Source organism: Martes martes (assembly GCF_963455335.1).
Source record: "Martes martes genome assembly, chromosome: 1".
In the NCBI taxonomy this organism is placed as follows: Eukaryota; Metazoa; Chordata; class Mammalia; order Carnivora; family Mustelidae; genus Martes; species Martes martes.
In genome coordinates, this window is record NC_137888.1 from 129,180,221 (window position 1) to 129,199,726 (window position 19,506).

General features: G+C 39.0%; 1 protein-coding gene across 1 annotated transcript in view; it reads left to right on the forward strand.

Annotated features, from left to right (window-relative positions):
- CPNE4 (copine 4) overlaps positions 1–19,506 on the forward strand; it is a gene marked incomplete at its 3' end in the record, with an annotated part of 476,837 nt that overhangs the window by 357,206 nt on the left and 100,125 nt on the right. Inside the window, exons 6-7 of the mRNA XM_080823089.1 lie at positions 6,236–6,319; positions 9,383–9,472. Of these exons, the coding sequence (XP_080679215.1) occupies positions 6,236–6,319; positions 9,383–9,472 (174 nt within the window). The remainder of the gene's footprint in view (positions 1–6,235; positions 6,320–9,382; positions 9,473–19,506) is intronic.

Sequence of the window (19,506 nt, forward strand, 5' to 3'; positions counted from 1 at the left end):
TAGAAAAGCATGTGGACAGTGGACATGGTGGTAGCCATCTTTGGAAAATGCAATTTGCCAGATTTTTTTGTGATAGGTTCAGAATCAGAATAAGATAGTACAATTATTTCATGTCACAGCTGGAAAAATAGTCCCGAGTTTATTAAGGAGGACCCTTTTTAGCTTTGAGCATTCAATGATATTGTAGCTACCTACATGTTAGCAGTTGAACTTATATCTATTAATTGAGAAAATATATCATGACTTAAAGTGACTGAGACAAAGGTCTTAATTTTTAAAATTTTTTTCATTAGTGTCATGAGATTAATTTCTGTATACATTGGAAAACTTTCAGTGTAAATATGTGGGGAAAATACATCAAATCCAATTCAGACAATGGTTATAGGACATCAGGATCCCCAGTCGCCTTGTTATCATTCTGGTAATATTTAGATATCCAAATATCCAAATATGTCAGGTAGAAAGCCTCTGGTCTAATCCAACTGCCTTCTTTAACAGATAAGAACACTGAGGTTCAGAGATGTGAAATGACCTACCCAAGGATACACACACACACACACACACACACACACACACACACACAATCAGTGACAGAAGGGGACTTAACCAGGTTGCCTAACCAAAATCTAAATTTTTCTTCAGGGCAAGGGGTTAATGAATACATGTTGAATTGGTCTCTAGATATTGAAGACTTGGTAATGTTCCCATGGATTTCAGGGAAATAGAAAGCCAGGGAGGAAGGAGGTGAAGGTTTGCCCTAGGTAGCAGCCCTCCAAGAGTTGTCCAAGGTCCCAAGACCCTTTCAAGGGACTACATGAGGTCAAAAGTCTTTTCATAATAATACCGAGATAGTATTTTCTGTTTTCACTCTCATTTTCTCACATGTGTAAAATGGTTTTCTGAAACTGGCATGATGCCTAATATCACAGCAGATTAAATGCAGGAACAGATATGAGAATCCTGCTGCCTTCTATTAAGCCACTAAGTTATTAAACTGATTAGCAAAAATGTAAAGGAATGTCATTTTTCTGGATACTTTTTTAAATTTGGAAAAGACAGTTGTCTTCCATTAAAATGCTATTTTTATTATGATGTGTACTGGGTTTGTTTTTATATTTTTTAAATGATATAACAAATTTTTTTTAATTTCATTTTTAGTTTATAATAGAGTAAATACTGATAGATAAAATCTACATAAACAAAAATTCCCTGGGCTCCTCAATAATATTTAAGAGCACAAAGGAGTTTTAAGACCAAAGAGTTTGAGAACTACTACTTAGGCTATACCAGGGGGCCACTTAGTACCTTGAAAACTACAGTGAGAGAGAAATACGCCCTTTCTCTTGATAGAAATAGTCATTTTAAAGGTAAAAATGTTGTCAGCAGACCAACAGCCTTCTACCTAAGATGGAAATCCAGAGTCCTTGAAATCTTCAAGGACTTCGGTGGCAGGCACAATTAAAATAGATTAGGTTTGCAAGAAATAACTTATTTATCTAATGTTAATGCAATTCACTTAATGGAGAGGTGGACTTTCTAATTTCTAAAAGCACATTTGTTACATTAGCAGCTAGTTGGGAATTAATCTAATAAGTAAGTAGCGATATGACTGTAATCACTTTAGAACATTCAAGCTAACAAAGAGTATTCTTTGTCCTCTCTTTCCTGAGAAAGTTTTCATGTTGGTATGCTGGAGGGATTCTCACACTGGTGGTCACCACATCTGTAGTAGTATCATTATAAAGTACATTTTTAGTGTTCCTACAATGCTAGATTGATGGGGTACTGTATAAACAAACAAATAAGACTCCAAAGCCGAAGTGAGCAAACTTTTTCTATAAATGGCCAGATGGTAAATATTTTAGACTTAGCAGGCTATATAGTCTCTGTCCCAGCTACTCAGCTCTGTCTTTGGAGCATGAAAACAACCATAGGCAATACATAAATGAATGAGTGTGGCAGTGTTCCAATAAAACTTTATTCACAAAAATAAGCAGTGAGCAGGATTTAGGCCACACACCATAGTTTCCAACCTCTGTTCCAAAGCAACATTAAATCTCTACCTGCTAGGCTGTGATTTTACTATGCTCAAGTATGCCTGCCTAAAAACTAATCTAACCTGAGTTGATGATAGCAAGTTACAATTAATGAGCATCTGCAGTGTACAAGGTGGCAGGTGTCTAACCTGCATTATCCCCAAAATTCAAAACCATATTCCCAAAGGTGGAAATTATTATTTGCATTTTACAGATGAAGCATACTAAGTTTAAATAAACAGTTTTGCCCAAAGTCACAAGAGTAGGAAGCTACAGGGTTTGGTTTGGACCCTGAATCTTTCAGATAATCTTTTCTTATTCCAGTATTTCATTTTTAAGATCACTGCCATAGAAATGCACTGCTTCCTTTTCTATTCCAAACCTCAGCTGATTGCTTATTGCCCTCTTGCATGACTAAATTTCTTTCATATCGTGATACGGCCCCCAATTTATTAAAAATTTCACCATAGCAAACCTTCAGTAAAATGCCTATGTCATTAACCTTTCTTGTACTGAGCTGTCCCAAGGGCCATCTTAATGCTGAGAGTCAACCAAAAACAGCCAAAAATTCCAGTTTGTGTCACATAGCCATACAATCAGACCAGAGTTGTGTTTTTAAACTACAAATTTCTGAGTGCACATGTAAGATATTTTTGAGCTGTTTATGAATTGTTTTATTTCCAAAAATCAGATGCCTTCTTAGAAGTAATCATCCCTGATAGCTGTGTAGTGCTTTACAAAGCGTCCTCATACATTGTCTCTTCTATTGATAATAATCGTGGCAGCAACACTTTTTGAGTGCTTATCATTGCCAGGTACTAGACTCCACACACGGCACGGATCACCTCCTTTAATTCTTCCACAATGCCAGGAGGCAAAAGGTGACATTCTCTCCAAATACCAACCAGGAAACTGAGACTTGAGGAGATTAAGTATCTTGCCCCAGATCATGCAGATTGCATACAGTGGAGTCAGGATTTGAAAGCAGTTCTAAAGGCAGTGTGCCCATATTAGATTTTCAGTTACTTGAGGGCAGAGCTCATATCTGATCTTTCCTTCTTATGTCCTCCTGACAACATCTCTGTGCAAAGCCTAAATAGTATTTAAAATGAATATAAAATAAAATAGAAGAAGCCCTGTAATATACTACCAGGAGGGAAAAAAAGTATTAAAGTGTATGTAAAGTATGATTACAAATATATATTTTTTTAATTTATTTATTTGTTAGAGAGAGAGAGAGAGCGAGCGAGCACAGGCAGACAGAGTGGTAGGCAGAGGCAGAGGGAGAAGCAGGCTCCCCGCCGAGCAAGGAGCCCGATGTGGGACTCAATCCCAGAACGCTGAGATCATGACCTGAGCCGAAGGCAGCTGCTTAACCAACTGAGCCACCCAGGCGTCCCTGATTACAAATATATTTTTAAAAGAAAGAAAAGAAAATTATGTCTTGGTTCTAGAAAATATCTACCAGAATGATATTGATAGTTGTGGAATTATGGGTAAGAATATGGGCTGTTTTTTCCCTTCTTTTTTTCTATATACTCTATTTTTAAGTAAAAATAATAACAAAAGTTCAAAATTATCAATGAAAGGAAAAAGAAAAATAATGATAGAGTTCTTCCAGTGTGGTCAGCAATTTTAAGTGCAATTCACCAACATGTTCCCTGAGGGAGCAATCATCTATTTAAGGAAACAAAGTCTGAAGCTCCTGGGGAGGAGTCCAAGGGCATCTAGGAGCAAGCTAATGTGGCTCACATCTTTTAACAAAGGGAGTTAAGAGGGAGGTTCCAATTTTTTAAGACGAGTGTTGAAGGAGAAATAAGGGGGGTGGGGTGTATATGTCTTGAGTAAATATGTTAGAGGTAGGAATCCGCTAGCAGTATGTCTGGAAAGGAAAAGGGCCTTTTTGGTGGATGCACAAGGTTTGCAGAACAGACTTATTGATAAAAGCAGTAACCGTGGGTTTTGACAAGATGAAGGCTGTGGTAATTTGGTATCTTCAAAAATGAGAGTGGAAAGATATATTCCAGACTCTGGGTATTGTGGCTTGTGGTGTTTAGCTCTGGGTAGGGTGCAAGGAACACAGAGGGAATAGATAGATCTAACTCCCATCTTTTTTCTTTCTGAGGTGCCCTACGAAGTTTCTAGGCTGATATTCTTTTTTTATATATATAATATATTATTTTTAAGTAATCTTTACAAGATTTACAATATTTTAAGTAATCTTTACAAGATTTACAAGAGTCACATGCTCTGCTGACTAAGCCAGTCAGGCCCCCCTGGCTGATATTCTTTACTCTATATAGAGAGCCAGTTATATTTTTTTGTGCTCAAAATCCATCACTGGTTGCCAGCTGCTTCCCAAGGCATGTGCAAAGCCTTTGGTTAAGCATATAAGGGCCTTCATATCATGGATCTGACTTTGCCAGAACTGTCTCAAACTCCTCCCCTACACATCCTTAGGTTGCAGTGGAATTAACCTGCCTCGGGTGCCCCTCTGTTTACTCTTTCACACCTTCGCGCAGTCTGTTTCCTGCCTAGAAATACCCTCCTCACAACCATATTTTCCAGTGCAAATCCATCAACTTTCTCTCTCGTCTGTTGTTCATTCATTCATTCATTCGTTCTTAGCCTTGGGTTATATTTATTTGTGTACTTGTCTTACCACCAAACCAGATGGTACCTTTGGAGGGTTGAGACCAAATTTTATCCTTCCTTATATAGTAACATCAAGCACAAGACTCTGTTATGATCAGCATATTTCCTAAGAATATTTTGTTGAGCTGAAGACTAGGATGACTATGGGCTTCATTTTGCTTAGCTGCAGGCTAGAATTCTGGGGGGAAAAAAACCACCTGATGAAATACATAATAAGAGTGTGGTAACTAAGGCTGCCACTCAGATAGCCTCCTATTCTATACCAGGTATTCATGTCATTCATTCATTTAGAAATGTATCCCTTCATACACTCAGTAAACACTATGTACCACTAAAGCCTAGACCTTATGGAAGATGAGGAAATGGTAGAGAAATAAAAGAAAATCAGACATAATTCCTCCTTTCTGAAAGTTTATAATCCATTGGAATAAAAAATAAGTTTAAAGAAAGATATGGTTATGATTATTTCCAGTAATGAAGTACCCGCTTGTTTTACATTATTCTTCCACTTAAAGTGGCTAGAAACACTGGGTAAGGTACAAGAGACATCTGTTTAGGGATCCTAAGGCAGTCAAGTTTTGAGGGTCCAAAATAGGAGAGGAATCCTCTGAAGTGATTCAGACATTCTATCCAGATTTTCCACTCAGGGAAATTCCTCAAGGCTGATTCATAGAACACCATGGATAGAGAGGCTAAGAAGCCTAGCAGAAAATAGTTACTAAGAAATAAACTGAGAAGAGGCCTCTGTCATCTCATGGGCCTAGAGAAGCAAAACTGAAGTTCAGGGATACCGAGAGAGCTATGGTTCAAGATTCATGAACCAGAGAAACAGTCTCAGTGTCTTTTCCTTCCGAGGCAATCACTAATTAGCAAATAGCAGCACAAAGAGAAACTGAACAAAAAACCTGAGCCAAGAGATTATGGAGATAAACAAAGCCTTTGAGAGTCTCACAAAAATTAGCATTGAGAGCATGTCAAGGAAAAACAGCCCTTAGGAACACAAGGCCTTTCAGTTAGAGCCCTGTAAAGACAATATTCAAAGAATAGATGAATCAAAAACATATCGTGACTTTAAAGATTTTTGGAGAAACCAATCTTGAAATAGCTCAGTCCTAATCGGATTTAGGTGACTGCCCCCATTCTAATGGCTTGTCAGAAGCTAAAGACTCATCTGAAGCGTTTATAATCTTTCTTACACAGTGTCTGGTATACCAAGGGGCAGAACCAAGAAAGAGAAAATAAAAACAGATCCACAGGTGACCCAGATATTGCCATCATCAGACAGAGCCTTTAACAATAACTGTAATTAATATTTTAAGACAACAGATATGTTGCTTTTCAAACAAGATCATTGGAATTGATCTTTGAAGAATACTTTAGATTTTACTCAACCAAGAATATACTTCTCAAAGAACTTGAATTTCAGATGCAGCTCATTCTAGCCAAGAACAAAGCAGGGAAGGTCAAATCCAGTGGCATTTGCTTCAAGGCAAGATCAAATATGTGTATGTGGGGAATAACTGATTTTTGTTTATTTATTTTAGGATTTCTTCAGTAAATCTGACCCATTTCTGGAAATTTTTCGTATGAATGATGATGCAACCCAGCAGCTTGTACATCGAACTGAGGTGAGAAGAGTCATCTTCAGCTATGCCATCTCATCTCCTAAGATAATACATTGACCTGTTTCTAGAAACCCCTTGCATTTCTTGATGTCTATAGCTATGCACTCAGACCTGAAGTCTTCACTGTCTTTAAGAGGACTCTCTGCCTCATGTAGCTTTTTTAATTCTCAATTTAGATACTAGAAGATCCTCTCTCACCCCAATTTTCCATTGTTCACCTTCAATACAGTCAGCAATTTATTAATAATAAGAATATGAATGTTAGCTAACATTTAATGAGAGTGATTAGGCGCCAAGCATTGTGCTAAGTGATTTATATGCATTATTTTATTTACTTCTCACAACAATTCCTTGACATGTTTATTATTACCCCCATTTTATAATTGATTAACTGAACCTTTGGGAACTCAAATGACTTTCCAAGTTCTCATAGTTAGCAGGGGGTAGAGCAGAGGTTTTAACTGAGTTTGTTTGTTCTGAGCTTCACTATAATTTGGGAAGCTTATCTGCCTCCCCAGTACACTAGGCTGATGTACACTAGGCTGATGTCAAGCCTATCAAATGAACAGCTGACCTGTCTCAGCTGCCACTTGATCTAGGTGCATCTCTTTCTTGAGCCCCCTCTTCTTTTTCCCTGGTGCTCCGAACCTTATTCCTTATTACCCCCACCACCACCCAGTACCACGCACCCATTCAACAAACAACCCCAATCTCCACTTTTTATTTTATTTACAAGTTAGTCAAAGAGAGTCCGTGGGGATGAGAAGTACATTGGTAAGGAGATGTGGGGTGATTGTGATGAATGACGGAGCTGAGAGAAGACTGTTGTGTATACACACACACACACACACAATGGTGGAGTAAAGGAAGAAGAAACCGTCATGATTTTCATGGGGTGATAGTGGGGGTGCCATGTTCCCACTACCTCACATTAGAAATCCATTTCCATTTTCCTGAAGTAATAGAGTTGCAAGTAGCATTAGGGGAACTTTTTGTGTCATATTTAAGGTAAACAAGAGTTAAATAGTCTTGAATGGGCAACATCTGTGGATATCATCTGGTAGGTATTTAATAAAATGTATTAATAAAAGAATGGATAATGAATGGAGTTGAGTATAGGTAGTATATCTACTGTATGTTAAAGTACAATGTGATTATCTGGGATTTAATCCCTAGGGAGTAGATTGAGGTGCAGTAGTTTCCCTGAGTGGCACCTAATTGCTACCACCAAACAGAGTCTTTTTCACACATACAGATTCCTTTGGTGAGACAGACTTCTTCCAGGAAAAGTAAATAAACTTTGGTGAGAATTAGAAGTCGTGTGTCCATTCGTGCTTTTGCTCCAGTCAGTGAGTGAGGACTTTAATGTGCAGACAGAAAGGAGATGGGGATTGTATTATTAGATTTCTCTCACAAGATCCCTCTGTCTTCTGTTCCTGACAGCAGTTCTTTTCTCATTATTGGTATTGGTAAATTCTCCTATTCCCAAGAATCTCTAGAACTCCTCCCATACCTTATTGTTGGGGGGCTTCTGAAGTCTCACAAGAAATGTGATTGTAAAGTTTACCAATGAGTCAGCAACATGACATCGATTTTTTCCCTCTTTCTTATTTAACAGATATGAAATAAATACTAGACACTACTGTTATCTTGGGGGAAGTACACACACACACATACACACACACACACCCACACACACACACACACACTCGGATTCTAATTTCATAGGAAATTTCTAGTTGAAACTTTGATCTGCTATTGAGTTTTTCAAAACTGTTGCAATGAAATATCATCACTTCTTAGTGTTTTTATATAAAGGAGAGAACTTTAAATTAACCCAAACACTTTTATCTAACTTTTCTTCTCACTATCACTTTGATCATCCCCAGGGTATCGGAGCACAAGACAAAGCCCCACAGGAACATTATTTTTGTACTTTAATGCGTTAAAAGAAATTTAATAATGAGTCCATGATACAATCAATAATTCATAGTTATATTAAGGAATCCAGAAGAAGAGAAAATCACTTATAAAATAATTATGTTATTTGGATAGAGAATTAATTTTTTTATAATGCTAAGACTTCTGCTAACTAAAAATTTCATAGGAAGAAAAATCAATATGACAGAATTCTATTTGACTTCATTTGTATGTACCCTAGAGCAGTAGTTCTCGAATTTCATGCATCAGAATCATATAGGGGGCCCACCTCCAAACTTTATGTTAGTAGGTCTGGGTGCAATCTAAAAATCTGCACTTTTGACAAGTTCCTAGGTGATGCTGATTCTCCTGCTGTTCTAAGGACCACACTTTGGAACCCCTTTCCTGAAGTACACAGTACAATCCTAGGCACAGAAAAAGTACTAATACATTCTAAGCCCAGCTGACTTATTTGAATCATATTGATGACATCTAAGATGACTTGTATGGATTCTTGGGAAGGATTAATTAGTAAGCTGCTTCCAAAAGGATCCCACTATTACAGACTTAGTTTGTGACCCTGAAGATCTGAAGATCTATACTATTATACCTTCCTAGGATAGCAGGTATAAGTATGTTCCTGGGATTTTTCTTTTAGAAACTTCTCCTCTGACTTGCAATCTGCTCTGACTCAAGGTCAGGAGTTACCAAAACCACTCAATTTTTTAACAGTAGAAATGATCTGCTAACACTCTCTACACCACCCAATAGTCTTTACTTACACGGTCATAGGAATGACAGTCCTATAGCACTGGAGATCCAGAGGCAGGCCTGCCTCCTCAATCCTAGCTCCAGTTGATGTGGGAGCGGTCATCCCCAGCATCCACATGCTGGACTGTATTACTGTCGTTATTTAGGACACAAAGTCCAGGCCAGTGACTACAGGAGTTCTGCCCATAATGACCCACTAAATGCGAACCCTTGAAAGGTTTTCTACTCCCAGTTTTCATTAAGACATCTATTCCAGGCAATTGTCCTTTTCATAAGCACCACGATGTTTCTCAAGCAGTTTTTATGTTGAAATGTGAAAATGTCAGGCATTTACTCCCCAACTCATCCCTCCACTCCCTCTCTTTCTTTCCTCAGGTTGTTATGAATAACTTAAGCCCAGCCTGGAAATCATTCAAAGTATCAGTCAATTCTCTATGCAGTGGAGATCCAGACCGCCGGCTGAAGGTCAGAAATCTATGTTTGAGAAATGCAATTGTTTATATATTTAACTGTCCTCTTTCTCTTCATGTGAATGTTGACAAACGCAACATTTTCTGTACCACTTACCCAAATCTCTTAGTATCTTGATGAAAGATGCAGGGGCTATTTCTTCTGCAGGAGACACTGAAGCTCAGGAGATAGTCCAAGATAAATCCTGATTGTGTTCTGTAAAGAGGCAAATTCCGTGGCTTCCCAGAGACAAACTGTGGCAATAAGTTCATGGTACAGTTGGGAGGTATTAAAAAATACAAACACTGCTGTATCAATTATCTGCTGTTCCATAACAGACAATCCAAAATTTAGTAGCTTAAAACAATAACCATGTATTTGGCCTATGAGCCTATGCAAGAGCAAGTTGAGTTAATCGAGGAGGTTCTTCTCTTGGTCTTGCTTGGACTCCTGTGTACTTACAAGGTGACTCTGCTTCTGGGGTTGACTGGCTATCATCTAGAAGGACTGGGTATTTGAGCCACGGATCTTTCCTCATCCAGAAGGCTAGCTTGGAGACTTATACACAGTGAACTTAGAGTTATGAAAGAGCAAGAACAGAAGCTGCAAACAAAGTCTCTTAAGGTCTAGTCACGGAACTCCTATGAGGTCATTTCCTCCATATTCTATCGGCCAGAGCATGTCATATGGCTATCCCAGATTCAAGGAGTGAGGAAATAGACTGCCTCTTGGTGAGAAGAGCTGCCAAGTATGATGGCCAATTTTTTCAATCTACCACAAATGCTTTTTGGGTATCATGGGAATATATACATTGAAAGAAAAGACACATTGTGAGGGTGGCCAAAGGAAAACAAGAGGTAGAATGCCAGGAGCAGACTCCAGGAAGCATTTTTTATGGTTCAAGTTCTGACCCTCCTTCTGCTTTGGGAGTCTGGAAGCTCCATATTATCCATGCCCCAGAGTTGATTCTACCAATTCGGGATGACTAAGTAAATTCAGTAGAGACCTAGAGACTGGTGCCTATAAACTGAAAGGCCAATCAGTTCATGCTCAGTGAGAAACATGCCCATTGGGCAACCTCAGCATTCACATCAGCTTAATCAGAGCACTTTCTCTATGTGGGCCAGCCATAGGAAAGACAGCTATCAGGAGGCAACCGTAATAGTCCAAGAGCAGAGCTACCCTTGCTGGATAACAGGGATGGTGAATGGCTTCAGACTCTGAAACCTGGGGCCCTTACCTCCACTATGGAAAGATAGGTCCATGAGGCAGGCATTCACATTGCTCTTTTAGGGCATCCAGTCCCCTGGAAACTGTTAGATGGGCATTGCCAATGTTCATCTTTGTAACTTTACATTGTTTTTACTCTTTTGGTCCCACAAACCTTCTTCAGATAGAATTCTTTTGATTTGACAGTGTTGTCAGATTAGAATCCTGTCTAGTCGATTAGTCCCAGCTTCTTTAATGTAACATTGTATATCTTTGCTTCATACTGTTCTGTGTGGACTCTGTACTTGAACTCTCAGCAGACACACTTACCTCCATGCTCTCAAGGAGCAGCTCAGAGTTGTCCCAAATACCTTGTCTCTTACAAGAGCTAAGATATTCCAAGCTTCACGTGCCGTTCGGACTATCTTTCACGTCAAAGTCAGGGCTCCTGGCTGTTTGGGACTTCATGTGTGAGCTCATATGCAGAATGCCAAGAGCTTCAGCTTCGGGCCTAGGGTGGTGATTGTCGCCTATATTCTGAGCAGCCCCCATTCCATTCCCAGCAAGATAACTGGCCCTATGTGGGGCAGAAATCAAATAATATGTCCGTTAGTCATAGATCAACTTTGTCATAGGGAATTATTAATCGAATAAAAGGAGAGGGGTGTCTGCAATGGCGTAAATTTAAAAAAATCTTAAAATAATATACCTCTCAACTTGCTTTGAAAATTTCTGCTTACATCTCTGTCTCCTCAGTGGCTGACTTGTTCTTTCCAGTTTGCTCCTTTAGGATGAGAACCATGTTTTGTTCACTGTGTGTACAGGTGTCGAGCACAGTGCTTGGCACAGAGAAGATACCCAGTGCCTTTTTGCAGAGTGAAGGGGTAGAGGAGAGAGGGATGTACTGAGAGGTCAGCAGAGGTGTCTAACCTTACTGGGGTAGGGGTTGGGGTGAGGTGAATTGCCCACACCAGTATTTGATATACTGAAGTTTACTTGGTCACAAAACCTATATTGCACTCACTTGCTCACAGTATCCAAATGCAACTTTTCTGAAAGGCGGGATAGACTTCCTGTATTGCCCTTTATTTGTATTCATTGTTTTGTCACAAAGGCCATTGTGAAATTCTCATGATGCTATCCCCAGCCAGCTTGCCCCAAAATAAAAATGGTACCATATTGGCAGGCAGCATTTCCATCCATATGGGTGTCATTTTTCTTACCACCAAAAAAATTAGAAAGTGAATTAAAAATTTTTTAATTTTTAAAGCACTCTGTTCGGTTAGATTTCAAATCTCAGCAAAATTTTAACAATTAGGTCTTTGTCTCAAATGAGGCTTGATATCTTTGATTCTCATTTATTCAGGACCCACATGAATACCAGGTTCAAATAACCAGCTTTTTATTTTGCTTAATTTATTCTGTACTGCTCCTTTGTATAAAAAATAAAAGCATTCAAAGAAGCCTTTTCAGAAACCGATGCTTTAACTTATTATGGAAATGTTCAAACATACCTAAAAGTAGAAAGATGATATGGTAACTCCCCATGCCCAGACACAACTTCGACAATTACTGTCTCGTGGCCAGTTTCCCTTCACACACACCCCTAATACCAATTTTCCCCTTCCTCTCCCCACTGGATTGCTTTGAAGCAAATCCCAGACCAGGGCAAAACACATCCTTTAAGAACAGTGCCAAGGCCCAGCAGACTTTCAGGAGTCCATGAAGTTGTTTTCACTTCTTTTAAGATTAGAAAGGGGGGCGCCTGGGTGGCTCAGTGGGTTAAAGCCTCTGCCTTCGGCTCAGGTCATGATCTCAGGGTCCTGGGATCGAGCCCCGCATCGGGCTCTCTGCTCAGCGGGAGGCCTGCTTCTGCCTCTCCGCCTACTTGTGCTCTCTGTCTGTCAAATAAATAAATAAAATCTTAAAAAAAAAAAAAAGATTAGAAAGGAAAAAATGAACTTGTAAGATGGAGTAAAATGTTTTAATTTTTTCTCACTTCAGAAAGCACTGACATTTTTAGGATTCTGAAAATTTACTATGGTGGGAGGGGGCCATGAAGGCAAAAATGCTGAGGGCCAATGAAGGTCATGATGTGGCCCTGTCCCAGATATCATTTCACCCCAAAATGCTTCAGTATGTATCTCTAAAGAGTAAGGAATCATTCTATAAGTATAACCATAAAACCATTATATAATATCTAATTATGCTATATATCTAAGAATATTAACTAAGCCTCCTTAATATCATCAAATATTCTGCCACTGTTCATGTTTGACTGATGGCCTGTCTCATTTATTTTTTTTTAAATTGCCTTTTTTTTTCCAAATTGGGGTCTAAATAAGGTCCAAGCGTTGCGTAGACCGAAATAACTCTGAAGTCTCCTTTAACCTTCTTTTACGTTAGTTCCTTCTTTTTTTTTTTTTTTTTCCTTGCAAATTACTTATTGAAGAAACCATACTGGTTTATCCTGTGGCATTTCTTATATTCTGTGTTCCTTATAACTGAGTAGTTGGGCTTAATCAGATTTGGGATCTGTTTTCTAGCAAGAATGTTTTATAAGTGATGTGTCTTTCTTAGGGTGTGACCAGTCATTGAGGAACATTGCCTACATTCTTTAGTTTGTTAAGGTTTTCAAAATGGGCACTTTCCAATTCTAGCATTATTTCTTTAACTATTGTTTAATGTCTTCTCTAATAACTTCTTTTAATAACTATTTCATTTCCTGAGGAATGATTCATATGGGGAAGACAGGAAAAATGCTTTATCTTTCCTTCTTTCAAACCAATTTTCAGAATAACAAATTATTTTTCTTGTATCCTCCATAGGTGACTAGTGAAGTCCCCAGTATTATTATGAATTGGGGGTACCTGGGTGGCTCAGTTGGTTAAGTGCCTGTTTTCAGCTCAGGTCATGGTCCCAGAGTCATGGGATCGAGCCCCACGATGGGCTCCCTGCTCAGCAGGGAGTGTGCTTCTCCCTCTCCACCATTGCTCATGCTCTCTCTCTTTCTCACACTCTTTCTCTCTCTCACATAAATAAAATCTTTTTTAAAAAAAGAATTTATAGATTTTTTAATATATCTGAGAGTTTCTATCTATTTCAGTTATTAGTATTCCTTTGAAATCTTGAATTGCTGCACATTTAACCAAAGAAAACTGCTTTAAGTTAACTCTTGAGTTCTTTTGACATGAACTTAATAGTATGTAATAGTTTCCTTGCTTCCTGGTACACACTTTAAAATTCATGAATTTTGAACTTTTAAAACTCTTTTTCTCCATCGGATCTTAATTTCTATGGACACTGAGTTGTATATTAAAGTCTCTTGAAATAGTTCTTCTCCATAGCCAAACCTCTACCCTATAGAACTCTCATTTTGTTTGTTCAATTTCTCTTTCAGTTTCTAGGATTTTTTTTTTTACAAATTTAATTTTGCTCTATAACTCTGTAAAATGTTTACATGATCCTAAAGTTAAAACTATAGAATAAGTATATTCAGAAAAATGTAACTTCCTTTCCTGTCTCTATAATACTTTTTACCAACTTCTCTTACCGATAATCATTTTGTAGTACACTTTAATACTTGGCAGAGCTAGCTAGCTCTTCCCACTTCTGTATTCCTTGTCTTTTTAAAGGTTTTCCTGGACATTTTGCTTGTTTTTTCTTTTCTTTTTTTTTTTCTGTCCATTTAGCTTTACAAAGAACTAGTACCAGGGGAAAAAATGTGATGGTACTTCTATTTATATTGTAAAGAAAACCTCTTCAATATTGAATCTTCCTATCCTAGAATATGGCATGTCTTCCCATTTGTTCAAGTCTCCTTTTATGTCTGTAGGGGTGATTAATGTTTTTCTCTTACAGGTTTCTAACATTTATATTTCAATTTATGCCTAGTTTTTGTTTCTTTAACTCTTGTAAATGGAATCTTCCATTATGCCTTCTAACTATCATTTGTCAATATAAAGTTTATTGAATTTTGCTTGTTTTCTTTTTTTGAAAAGATTTTATTTATTTATTTGAGAGAGAGTAAGTAAGTAAGAGAGAGAGAGCACAAGCAAGGGAGGGGCAGAGGGAGAGGGAGAAGCAGGCTCCCCGCTGAGCACGGAGCCCAATGCAAGGCTCCAATCTAGGACCCTAGGATCAAAACCTGAGCCGAAGGTAGATGCTTAACCGACTAAGCCACCCAGGTCCTCTGAATTTTGTTTCTTTCTTAAACTGTGCTTTTATTAAGTTCTCTTCCTTGAAATGTGATACTAATCAATTCTTTTGATCTCATAAATACATTATTAATATCCAGTATATATTCTTTAGAAGGCAATGCCAATATTCAGAATAGATTCTACCGAACAGTGCTCTTAGAGAAGAGGGTGAGAAGGCACTATCAGCAGGCATTCTTAACACATTCTTAACACCCTAACTGTACTTCAAACTACAGGAAGATGCCATGACATAAAAGTCTGGAAAACCACCATATAGGGGCACCTGAGTGGCTGAGTAGGTTAACTGCCTGCCTTCAGCTCAGGTCATGATCCCAGGGTCCTGAGATCCTGAGCCCTGCCTCAGGCTCCCTGCTCAGTGGGGAGTCTGCAGTTCCCCTCTCTCTCTCTGCACCCCCATCATGCTCTTTCTCTGTCTTTCTGTCTCTCTTTCAAATAAACAAATAAAATCTTTAAAAAGAGAGAAAGAATGAGGGAAAGAAAGAAAGAAAGAGTGAGAGATAGAAAGAAAGGAAGAAAAGAAAGGAAATATAAGGAACCTCAAGGCCATTTCCTATCTCCTTCTCTAATGCTTTTTTAAATTTTATTTTATTTTATTTCATTTTTTCAGTGTTCCAAGATTCATTGTTTATGCACCACCCCCAGTGTCCTTCTCTAATTCTCAAACCACACAGGTAACTTGGACACTTTCTCCATGCAGAATTCATCAGGTATTTTCTGAGTATGGTTGCCTTGGAGAGGTATCTAGGGTGATCTCTGTATCAGCCTGTCCCCATGCCTATGCAAGAGAAAGGCCCAGTTTTTCACTGAAGTCATGGTGCAATGGGCTCAAGCAAGAGAACCAGGCAGAAGGAAGTCACAGAAAAAAAAGGAGAAAAAGGTCCCCAAAGTCAAAGCAGAGGTTATAGGACTCAAGGCCCCATGACAGCACGAGAGGAGGGCCAAAGTTCAAAGCAACCAACAAATGACATTTTCACCCATGACTCATCTTACTCACCCTTTATGCCCTCTCTTTTCTGTAGCCATGCATGATTGATTTAGAATAGCCATGTTCATGAGCCCCCATGTGACACCCCCAAAGTTGGATTTCTGGCCAATCAGAAAGGTGCTCTACTGAACCAGGATCCTAGACCCCAGTGGTCCTGGAATCTTCATTTTAGCAACTCTCCTAAACGATGTTAATGCAAGCCATTTGCCAAGCACACATTGAGAAACACTGTCTTCCTACTGATTCTCCAAACCTAGATGACTTGCTGGTACTTCTCTTAGGTCGGTCAGTATTTCTATGACAAAGCTAAGTGTATATGTATGTATATGTTCTGCTCATCTTTCTGAATGAAATCCTTACCATTTGTCTTTTGGTTACAGAGAACTAATGGTATCTCTTCCTTTCTCAAGTGTGACCAGGCCATCTTGAATTGAAATTGTATTTTCACCACAAATTCATTGTCTTTGCTTTGGACTCTCTGAGCCAGACTGACTCAAGTGCCAAATGGACTTGACTGAGTCCAGGAGTCTGTTTTTGGAGTTTGCCTTAGATCTTCCCCCTTTATTCCCAACACCATGTGACTCCTAACTCCTGGATTCTTAAGTGCCTCTTATTTTTCTTCTGATCCTTTGGGCTTAGTTGCCCAACTTGTCTTTCTGCTTCATCCTGTTTTTCTCTAACAAACCTTCTGACTCTTACTGCTTGAAAAGAAAATAACAAAACAAAACAAAAATCTGAGTTCTAACCCCCAGATCTTAGTCCTTGACAGTAACCCCAGTTCAGCCCCATAATTCCCCGAAACCCATAGATTTGATTATAAGGTACCCCATAGATTACACCAACATTTTCTGATTCTTGGTATAAAACACGAGAAGGTGGATTTAAGGGGTCCGTCAGTGACTCTGTTTGGCATTGTTGGAAACCCCTGTAATAAAGACACTTTCAGGCAATTGAGAGCAAGTTCACTTCCCTCTCTATCTACCTTACAGCTAAAAGGGGGAAAGAGAGCTTGAATGATCCATGGACCTGTTATGTTCTCTTGAGATCTGTTAAAATTTAAGTGCTTTCTTTATGGCCTTCTGGGCTCAAGGGCTTTTTCTGGGCTCAAGGGCTTCTGGGTTTATGCCTGTGGATGGTTCACTCAACCTAAATGTCCCACAATTACCAGAGGATTGCAGACTCATCTAGGTGTCTCTATATTGGATCAGCCATGGCACAGGAATTCTTAACTCCACTTAAGTAAACAGCATCCCGGACCCAGCAGGCTGCCTCTACTGAGATCTGTAATCAATACTGCAGCATGGGAAAACAATAACCAGCTTAAATAGTGTGAAATCATGCAGGAATAAAGGGGGTTTCTAAATGAGAGAAAAGCTACATAATCTCTCAACTTTAATAATTCTTCCATTTTTCATTAATATTCCCCCTTTTTTTACAGACTGGGAATTCAAGACTATGTTTGAGCAAATTGCTTAAGTAGTGCAGCCTCCTTTAAACCCAGGTCTCTCTTGCTCTGTGGTCCTTGCTCTGTGCTACAGAAAGAGAGCTAACATTTACTGAGCATTCACCAGCCACCTGGTACTACACTGGACACTTTGCTTATATTATCTTATTCAACCCTATACTTACCCCAGGTGGAATGATACTGCAGTAACCAAGAACGCCCATGCAGTAGAAGTTTATTTCTAACTCTCATAGCAGTCAAAGAGAAATCTTCCTAATCAGTGTTGTCTCTCCTTCAAACAGTGATTTGACAACCCAGTTGCTTCTATCTTGTAGTTCATCCATACCTTAGGGCCTCATTGCTATTTGAGTTTAGCACACAGAAGAGAAAAGAGGTGGAGAGGGCTATCTCCAGAAGTTTTAGCTGAAAACAGCACTTGGCATTGCTTGCCTATATTCCAATGACTAGAACTTAGTCATATGACCACACTGAACTGCAAGGGAGGCTATGAAATGTGATCTCGTTGGAACATAGAGAAGAAAACAATTATTTGGTGCCCAACTAGCTGGCTCTTTCACTGGAAGATATTGTTACTGTCCCCATTTTGCAGATGAGAAAACTGAGGCTTGGAAAGATGAAATGACTTGCTTAAATTCACAGAACTTACATGCAACATAGGCAGGATCAAGTCCATCTAACTCTAGAAACTATACTCTGTAGCAGCACTGTCCAATAAAACTTTCTGATAATAGAAATATTCCTTATCTGTGCTGTCTAAAAAAGTAGCTGCTACCCACATACAGCCAGAGCAATTCTCTCCAACCTCTCTTCTCTCTTTTCCTTTAGGCCTTCTTTCTATTTGGTCCCTTCATGTTAGGATCCCATTCCCCCCCACCTTTTTTTTTTTCCAATGAACACCATCCATGGAGAAAATTCTACCTCTTCATGTGTCAGGCTTCTGCTGTGAATGGGAGCCCTCCTCTGCCCAAGCTTTAATGATTCCAAAGCAGAAGGGATGGGTCTCCTACAATCGGGGTCAACAGTCGGTTCTTCCATGCTGAGATAATTTTTCATCAGTGAGAATCAGGTCTGATTTCCCTTAATATCTGGGAAGAGAGCACACCTTGCTAAAGCAAGTATTATGGATTTGGGGTTTGTTTGTTTGTTTGTTTTAAACCAGGAAACCACACAATCTGGTCTTCAATTTTTTTTTTAAAGAATCTTGGGAGTTAGTGTTCAATGGATATAGAGTTTCAGTAGGAAGATGGAAAAGTGCTGGAGACAGTGGTGATGGTTGCACAACAGTCTGAATGCACTTAGTGCCACAGAGCTCTGTACTTAAAATGATTAACATGGTAGATTTTACGTTACATATCTTTTATCACAATAAAAACAATTTATTACCAAAAGAAACTTCTTCCTGTTACCATTATTTCGAACTTCCCCTTTTGAAACAACTACTAGATATTATTGCACTACGAGTGCTTGACATCTGCCTATACTGGGCATACTTAACCTGATGATGGCTCTTGTCTCAGCAATCTGGGATGAGGGTATGACAGCTTCTAAGAGCTCTCTCACCCCTAGATCCCTCCGTCTCAGAAACCCTTCTAAGGCAAGAGGGATGGTCCTTTCTTTCACCACTGTTAGGAACAAAGAACATGAAAGAGGTGACGTAACCTGGTCAGACTATTTTGTTGGGACATTTGTCCTGACAATTGCCCATTGACTAAATCCAAATATGCTTTTGAAGAAATCACCTTTGGAAGACACTTTGACATTCTGAACTAAGAGCACCAAATAAATCAGTGCCCTGGTGAGATCGTTTAAGGTGAGAGGGAGCCCTGTTGTCATCCAGGTGGACATTTCTCCGCTACAGAGAACTTCCCTCTCAATAAATCACAATTGTTGTGATGGGAGGAGGTTTCTCCACATTATTTAACCCATCTATGTCCACTTCTGTACTAAAACTTAAGATAGCTAACCAGCTACTGGAAGGATGCATGAATAAAACTAGGAAGCTAGACAAAGTTCCTGAATGATGAAGCAGAAGGAATATTCTAAGCAGAAAGTTTGAGAATCCCTTGATGCAACTTTGTGGCATAATTCAAACTGGTGGGGTCCCTGTTCTGTCCAAATGACGCTCTGTGCTAGCGACCCAGACGTTCATTTCTGCTAGTTTATTCTTGGT